The sequence below is a fragment of the Panicum virgatum genome, chromosome 9N (genome assembly GCF_016808335.1).
Source record: "Panicum virgatum strain AP13 chromosome 9N, P.virgatum_v5, whole genome shotgun sequence".
In the NCBI taxonomy this organism is placed as follows: domain Eukaryota; kingdom Viridiplantae; phylum Streptophyta; class Magnoliopsida; order Poales; family Poaceae; genus Panicum; species Panicum virgatum.
The window spans coordinates 82593106-82601812 of NC_053153.1; the positions used below are offsets into that span (position 1 = coordinate 82593106).

At 42.5% G+C, this 8707-nt stretch overlaps 1 protein-coding gene across 2 annotated transcripts; it reads right to left on the bottom strand.

Annotated features, from left to right (window-relative positions):
* Positions 1–243: 243 nt before the first annotated feature.
* On the bottom strand, positions 244–8499 carry LOC120691263 (myosin-2 heavy chain-like). 2 transcript variants are annotated; one of them, XM_039974301.1, is made up of 9 exons: positions 8036–8271; positions 7174–7371; positions 6911–7033; positions 6663–6700; positions 6385–6559; positions 2331–5522; positions 2148–2257; positions 1126–1369; positions 244–262 (listed from the first exon to the last, which is right to left on the bottom strand). In XM_039974301.1, the coding sequence occupies exons 1-8, from the start codon at positions 8117–8119 to the stop codon at positions 1174–1176; spliced, it is 4116 nt and encodes a 1371-aa protein (XP_039830235.1). In that variant the 5' UTR covers positions 8120–8271; the 3' UTR covers positions 244–262; positions 1126–1173. The 2 variants fall into 2 exon arrangements, with proteins under 2 accessions (XP_039830235.1, XP_039830236.1); XM_039974302.1 differs by lacking the exon at positions 244–262 and adding an exon at positions 334–935 and having other exon boundaries at positions 8036–8499.
* Between the last annotated feature and the right edge of the window lie 208 nt (positions 8500–8707).

Genomic DNA, 8707 nt, shown 5'->3' on the forward strand with positions numbered 1-8707 from the left:
CACCCCACCCCTTTAGGCTAGAGCACCCGATAACAAGCTAGCACCGCGATCGATTGCCCATGCATCATCTGTCCTGGGGAATAAAACAAGTCCCAGGCCATTCCCAAGGCATCTTACATACCAGTATATCTTTTGCAGGGCAGAGGCTACATGGAGATGGGCGTAATCATGCAGCAGCAGCAGCAGCAGCCTTGGACATGTCAACACATGCCTGCTTCACAATAACTTCTGAAATGCAACTGAGATTACCGTACCTCTCCTCCTGGGACAAATATATATACTTTATACCCTGGGAGGGATATAAATAAACATTTAAAGTACAAAAGGTCGTACTTAACGGCAAACTTAAACATTATCCATTTTCATAACTCGCTGTAAAAACTTACAGCTGCCTTGCAGGAACAATATTGTTGTACACTCAAACTAGCACAGCTGAATGTGTGATAAGAGTGTAATATAATGACTGTATGTACTAGTCCTACAATGGTCTGACCAAGAAAAAACTAACTACATTTATTAACAATTAAGGTTGGCTTAATAATCATGTACTAGTAAAACTGAAGGAGGGTCAACCGAGTAACCATATCAACAATTGAAGGCCACCACCTCCAGTCAGCTGGTGTATATATACCAGATAAAAAGGGGCATGCCATTACAAATAAATATCAATAGGTTAAAATGGGATCATCATATCATAGTGTAGGGGCGGCCGCATCCTCAAGGGATGGGGGTAGTCACAAGCTTCACAGTTCACCGCATCGCACAGACGGACAGACCTTTACCGTCTTGGTGCGCATCCTCCTCCAGCACCAGCTACCAAGTCCAGTGCACATAGCATTTGGCTCTGCACTTGCCTGTCCACTCTCACATGACAATAATCTGACAGAAATGTCGCATTCTTACTCTGCACGGGCAACAGGCTTGATGGTGCTCATCTGTGGAATCAGACACATTTTAAGACTAAGCAGTTGATGAAAAGAGGTGTCCGAGTGAGCACTGAGCACCAAAAAGTTGACAATGTAATCCTTTTGATGGCAAGTTTTAAACAGTTCCGCCAGAAATGCTGGGGGATAATCCAAATATCACTCATAGTTGGACACAGACAATGGTAATTAAACGCAGTACCTGTGTTGTCAGTCTCAAGGTTATGGCAGGCCATAGTTCCCCATTATGCTAAAACCATCGCCCTTTCTTCACAGCTTTAAGCTCCATCACTAAGCGTTCCCTCTGAGCCTCTACTTCTGCATACTGCAAGCTCATGTTGAGTAGCCGTTCCTTCATATCTCTCAGCTCTCCTTCCAGTTGCAAAACCCTATCCGTGTTACCCTCCTTGCCATCTCCACCAGCAGATTGCCCCTCAGGCATCAGACTGTACATAAGAGAAAAAGGAAAAGAAATTGTCATCTTCTTAGTTTAAGGCTGGCAGAAAACTATAAGACTGATTCTCCATGTTCAGTGCTTTGGGTAATATCCCAAACTAAAAAGGTAAATAAATTATTGCACAATAGCAGTAACCGACTTCAAGATTTCTGTTAGCTAGCAATGTGTGACACTAAGCCCATTCAAGCATTTCCATGTGATATGTAGAATTACTGCCAAGTCACAAGGCAATGCACAATAGATTACACAAACATATGGCCAAGCACAATAGATCACACAATCTTACATCAGAGACAAAATATTAGCATCTGCCTAGGATTTGCCATAAGAAAAACTGGGTAGGCAGTGGTCTGCCAGTAAAGAGCCATCTTAGTGAGATTATCTTTCATATACACTCTATCAGTGTATTGCAAGGTCGTCAAATTTTATTTTATTTTAGACCCTTTTTATGGTCCATCAAGAAATACTACGAGGTATCAAAATTATAGCTTAAATTTGGTACCTCCAATGCTATAATTTGTGGTAACTCTTGATGGACCACTAAAAGGCTCTTAATTTTAAGGTTAAATGGAAAATCAAAATCCACACAAAAAGGCACTATCTGGACATGTAGTTACGATGCTTCGGTTCATTATAGTCTTCTGGATTGAGGAATTAGTTACTAGTCATAACAGAAGAGAACAGAATAGCTATTAACACCAATTCTATCACTCTATGTATAGTGAACATAGCAAAGGACACATTTAAGCTTGGAATGCAAGGTGTACCTCTTTTGTTGAGCTCTGTACAGCTTATTTTCCTCCAATGCCTCTGCAAGCTTAGTTTCCAGCACCTGAATTTTTGACTGAATGGCTGTCTGATCATCTCCTCCAGTCTCCTAGAGGTACAAGCAGATAGGAACATCAATACGGTGGAATTGTTTAATCATCAAAGTACTTTATATGGCTAACCTGATTTCCAAGGTTCTCTTCCTTAATGTGGGGCATTTGCTCGAACCCTTTTTCCATAACTTGAACTCTTCTGGTGAGATCCTCATTTTCCTGCTCGAGAGATTGTAACTTCCTCTGGTACTCGCTATTTGATCTCTTGATCCTACTAAGCTCGTTCTTTAATTCTGCTTCATGTACATGTGATGCTTCTGATGCCGATAGATCACTCTCCAACCTCACGAGCTTTGCCTGCATAGCTATTCTGCTTCGTCTTTCTTCTTCACCATTTTTTAAAGTCTCCTGCATGTTGGAAATCTTATCTGTTAGCATAGCCTTCTGTGCTTTTAGTTCTTCACATTCCTCAGTCACCGAACGCAGAAGCTCCTCCAGTTTTCCTTTTTGGAACTTAGCCTCATCAAGAGAACTATGAAGTTTCAAAACCTCATCTTGAAGATTCATTATCTTCTGAACCTGCAGATTCAGACCAGATATTTCTTCGAGCATTTGCTGTTTCTCGTAATCACTGGATTTAAGCTTCAGTTCTAGTTCATTAGACGCTTTCCTTAACATATCTTCGTTGGATTTAGCAGCTTCCATCAGCTTTTTCATATGTTCAGCATCTGCTGTCAACATTTCCTCACTCTGTTTGGAAGCATTAAGGGAATCAACTAACCCTTTAATTTTATTTTTAGACTCCTTGCGAAGGTCTTCCAATTGAGACTCATAATGCCTCAATTGCGCACTGACATCTTGGAGACTGGCCTCAAGTTTAGCCTTGTCTGCTCGCAGGACAGATACCTCTCGGATAGCATCCAGTGTGGCATTTTCTCGCTCCTCGTGTGTGGAGGAGACCTGTGCAGTGAGGCTGATGACCTCCCTCTCAAGATTCTCTACTTCAAGAGTCTTTTCATTCTCTATCTTATTTAGCATGAAATGCGCACGATTAATTCTTTCTTCTTGTTCCATGTGCTCCTGGAATATACTCTCCAGTTCTGACAATAAAGATTGCTCTTTAGAAGAAATGTCCTTCTGTAGTGAAGAAAGCTTTGCCTCAAGGAATTCCACTGTTTTGCTAAAATCAAAGTTCCTTTTTTTCGACTCATCCAGTTCCTGCTCTTTTTGCGTAAGATGACCGTGCAATTCCAACTTCTGCTTCTTCAGATCAGCAATTAGATTCTGAAGAGAACTGCACTCCTCAATAAGACTCTCAACCGTAGATTGTAGTTTAGAATTAGATCTTCTCAGAACTTCAGAATCATCCTGTGCTTCTGACAATCTTGTTTGAGATTCTTGTTGTTTCTGCTTAAATTCGAGCCTCTGATTTTCCATCTCTGATTGCTGCCGCTCTACTTTATCTTTGAGATTAGCGATAAGAGATCTAGAGTCATGCATCTGCAGCTCACTTGACTCCTTCTCGTTCGTCAGGTAAGTCAATTGTGCTTCCAATCCAGATATCCGTTCCGACAGCTCTATGTTTTCCTGTTCCAGCTCCGATATATGCAACTCTAGTTCAGCTTTGCAGCTCTCTAGCTCAATTATCTTCCTCTCAAGAACCTTATTAGCTGAAACATGGGAATCTATGCTTCTGGAAAGCACAATGATATCTTGCCGCACTTCATCCAAGCATTTTGAAGTGATGCTGCTTTCTTTAAGTGATGCGGACAGGCGTTGCTCAAGCTGACTCTTCTCTGCCTGAATTTCAGAAATGAAATTTTCCATTTCAACCTTGGAACGCCTCAGGTTATCATTTTCCTGTAGTTGCAGTTCAAACCTCACCTTCAGCATATCTGTCTCAGATTCAGTATCCTCTAGATCTGCTGTTCTAGATTGGTACTTCCCTGTACCACCAGATTCGCTAACTTCCGGTTCTGTTGAATGGAAACCGTTCATCTTCATTCTCAGCTCAGATAACTCGATATTTCTTTGTTCCAAATCATCCTGGCTTTTTTGGAACTTCTCTTCTAGTTCACAGGTTTGAGACCTAAATTTTAGCAGCTTCAGCTCAAGGTCAGCACATTTTCTCTGTAACTCGTCTACATTAGACATTGATGCCTCAGAAAAGCTGCCATCTCTTAATATTTCCTTGTTCCTAAGTTCCTCCTCCAGTTGATGTATCCGCGATGTAAGCTTCTCAAATTGCAGCTCGTTGCTGTTTGAAATATGAGGAACCTGCCCCTTTGTCACCCCATTATCTTTCAGCTTATATATAAGCTCCAAATTTTCATCTGTTAGTTCAGAACAGTCTTTCTCAAGCTCTTGTATTTTAGCCCTTAAAATTTCATTTTCTTTCTCCAATTCCAGATAAATGGTATTGGAACCTGCCCCACCTGCATTTCCAACATTGAGAGCACGATCCAGTTTCTCCCTGAGCATTTTGATTTCATCCTCTTTCATTGATAGTTTCCTAGCCCACTCCGTGTCTCCTTTGACTAACAACCCATTTTGAGGATCAGCAGTCTGCTTGACCTTTGAAATCTTAGATATTTCTACTCTCTGTTCTTCTATGGTCTCCTCAAGTTCCTGAAGAATAGAAAGAAGCTCAATATTCGCCTCCTGAGTCTTGTTTACTTGTATGGTTAAGTCTGCATTTGATTCCTTCAGATACTTCACCTCCTCTTCAAGTTCCTTCTGCAGGTCCATCCAGTCTGTACGCTTAGGTATTCCTGTATTTGTTTGTCGTGTGTTTACATCTTGTAAGGATGACTTTAATTCTTCAATTTCATGCCTATAGGAATCCCGTTCAGCTTGTGCAGCACAAAGCTCAACTGCTAGCTCAGCCTGTTGCTTTGATTTTTCAGAACATTCCTTCTTCAGCAACTCTAGATCAGCCTTCAACTTGCGAGAATGCCGTTCCCACATTTTTGCCTCATCACGGAGTTCCTCAATTGTTTCTTCAGCAGCATCAAGAACATCTTTAGATGAGTCAGATGCCCCCATAGATAACTGAGAAAGGCCGTTAGCAAATGTTTTTGGAGTACTCCCTTGTAGCACAGTTGGACCTGAAGCCCGAGAACTGAAAGATGAATTGTTGGATCTAAATCCATCATCACCACGGCCAGCACTAACATAACTAGCATGGGAGCTAGCAGAATCCTGCCTTCCCACATAAAGTCCTCCGTTAGAGTTGTCTCTAGGAGAGAAGTTTGTTCTATCTGCAGTACTATCTCCAGAATTAGAACTCCGGTGGGACCCTGATGCTGAGAAACTTGTTTCCTGAAAACAAAAGGATGACAAGTAATCGGCATGAACACATAATACTCTGATGGAGCATGACATCTAACCAAAGTAATTATTAATTATTGATGGTGAAGTTGTAATCCATATCCAAATTTGTGGAGCATGCATGAGTTCCATGCAAAAAAAAATATCTTTACTACTTCAAGAAAGATTTTTATTGGTGATGTAAGGATGATAGGTTCACCAGATTCAACATTGGAGTATCATGAGCATTTATACATACATACAGGTCATGTGTAACCATGGAGGAACCTTTTGTGGAGGATGGGGTCATCTCCACATTGTTGTACCCCATGCAGTTTATAGTATCACATTATGAATTTTGTGGTATGCTGATCACTAGCGAATTCTATATGTAATTTTTAGATTTATGAATAACCATTGAGTAGAGTTAAGAACTTGTAGTAACTTTTACACGTGATATGGACCTGACAATAACTGAAGCAATTTAAATTTTCGGGGTAATCACTACTAAGGGCAAAGGATTTCATCAGTTAGGGGCTTGGGGAAAACATCCGGGGTCCGGTTCGTTCTTTAATTTCTATCCAGCGTCTTCCATTGAAAACATCAAAATGGGGTGTTCTAGACACAAGGTTGAACCCATAGCAATGTCACCTAGTGTTCTGTTGGCAATATAATTTTTATGCACTTTTGAAATGAAAGAAAAAGGAAGGCGAGAATCAGGATTATTGATCCCTCTCAATCTCTATTTCGATTCGAGGATCCAAAGAGGTGTTTTCATAGTCATCTCCAAAGGCATCATAGAACAGTCTAATGACAAATCAGGATGGAGCGGGAAATCTTGGGATAGAGCAAATTGTTTGAAATAATAGCATACCCTGTTCCCAGTTTCGTCTTGATAAGTTGCACCTAGATGATTTTCTGATGAAGAACGGACGCCCCTGTTGAACATACTATCAGAGCAATCTGATCTGTTGTCCATGTCATCGTTGCTTGGCGTCGGACTACGGTCCTCAAGACGGGAAGACATGTCTCTCAATGATCTGACACCACTACATAGAAATATGAGGAATTTGACGATTCAAGGTTTCGAGGAAGAAAAAAAATAAAATAAAATTTGCCAAGAATGAAATACTGAAGCATCAGTTTGGTTACCTCAGCTTAGATTTTGTGCCAAGACATTGAACCTTAAGCTGCAAGCGAGAAAAAAAGGGGCATCAACATAAGCAACTACAATACCGTTGTGATACGGTGCCAAGTAGCAAGCATGAAACAGGCACTTATATAACAGTAGTTCGTAAGCAGCGGGTGTAGAAAATAATACAAGCATTATGATCACCAAATCATGTAAGCAACGTCCAGATAGCCTTTGGAAAACAAAAGATGTAATAACTCAAACACACCTGTAAAACTGTTCCAGAGTTGCATCTCTTCAGTGGCAGGGAGATAGCAGTTGGATCCACCAAATTCAAGAAATTAGACAGGTTTAGAAAAATCTCCCCAAGAATGCCAGATTTCGTTGACCCCTGCAACATAATGGCACCATGGCATAGCTCAGCAACAGGAATAGGAAAGACTGTACAGATGAAGGTAGGTATTGAGATTGAAACGAAACGTGATGCCCAGGCCTAGGTAAGGTGGCAAAATATCTGTACGAATTCCATACCACGGAAACAATAATCTTGTATTGACACTCTTCATACTCTCTAGAGACTTCATCCTTGGAAAACCATATTGGTTCCAATATGGTGTCAGGCCATTGGCATATTCCACTTCGAGACGCTGCTTTACTGGACTTTGCAATTGTTTTTCCAGAATCCACCGAGAGTATTGAAAGGAAGAGCCTGTCTGATACTGCAGGGACCTGTGGAGCCCAAATGGATAAGGGATTAACACCAGCGAGCACGTGTAGCGCATACATAGTAGAAAATGCATATGAAACCGGACGTGTTATGCAAGAAAAACACAAAAGCAGATTTCAAGCATGAAAGCAAGTAGCCGCGGTTGAGCAGTGCCGTATTTCATCCCCTTTATCGTAGTCAGGGTGCGCTGAGAGGCAGAGGGAAAGAAGAAGCGCTTAAATTTAAGAGGTGCAAGAGTACACCGTACAAATGACAAGGCGAATTTCGAAGGAAATTAAGAAGGCCGGCACACGGATGGCATGGTATCACAAGAATTGGCCGTAAGCATCACATGGAAATGAATTGCATGAGGTAGAGTAAAGTAGGTAGTAGTAGTAGGGTCTCTCCCCATTTCTTTCCTTTGGTGCTGGTTCTAGGTACGTCCCAAGGCTGGCAAGTACTAGTAAGTAACATGGCATATGTAAGATTGAGGATCTTGCCTTCCCACGTTGATGTAAGGCCAATCCCATATATCTTGTATGTCAGCGATGCAGGCTAGGAGCACTAGAGTCAGTATGTATATTCGCATCGGACTGGGCGGCGGCACACTAGGAACGGAATCGGAATGGAATCCCCAAAGCTAAGCTATAGGAGGGGAGGGGGAGGGCAGGGCAGGGGTAGACGGACCTGGACGGCGCGGAAGTTGGAGAATCTGAAGTCGTAGCGCTCGCCGGCGCGGTCCGAGGAGCGGTGGCGATGCAGCTTGAACATCGTCTCTCTCCCTTGTAGGTAGCCGGTCGCTCCTCCGCAGTCGTCCTCCGGCAGCTCTAGGCGCAAGGCCGAGATTGGGTGGTCACGCCGGCGGCGCAAATCATTGCGGCGCAGTGCAGGAAGCGGGGAAAGAAAGCAGGGATCCCAACACCACCTGGGTCCGAAGTGCAGCTGGCGGTGGGCAAGCAGGCAGGCAGGACAGGAGGCGGGCCTTGTGCTTTGCGATTCCGCTTGTCCACTTGCACAGCACAAAGCCATCCATCGGCGACCACGTCACCGTCGTCGTCGTCGGGTGCGGCGATGCACAATTCTATTGTACCGCGCACCTGCAAGCTACCTGCTTGCTCGCGCCCCCTTTTCGGTTTTTTTTTCTCTTTCTACAATTCTACTGCTAGTCTCCTCCTCCTATTAATTGATGCATGCTTACTGTACTCTAGTCTTTGCTGCTAAATGAGTTTGCTATATTAGGCTCTGTTTAGATCACAACCCGTAAACCCCGTAAACAAAAAAAATCACATCGAATGTTTGGATACATACATGGAATACTAAATGAAGTCTATTTATAAAACTTTTTGCATGAATGGGCTG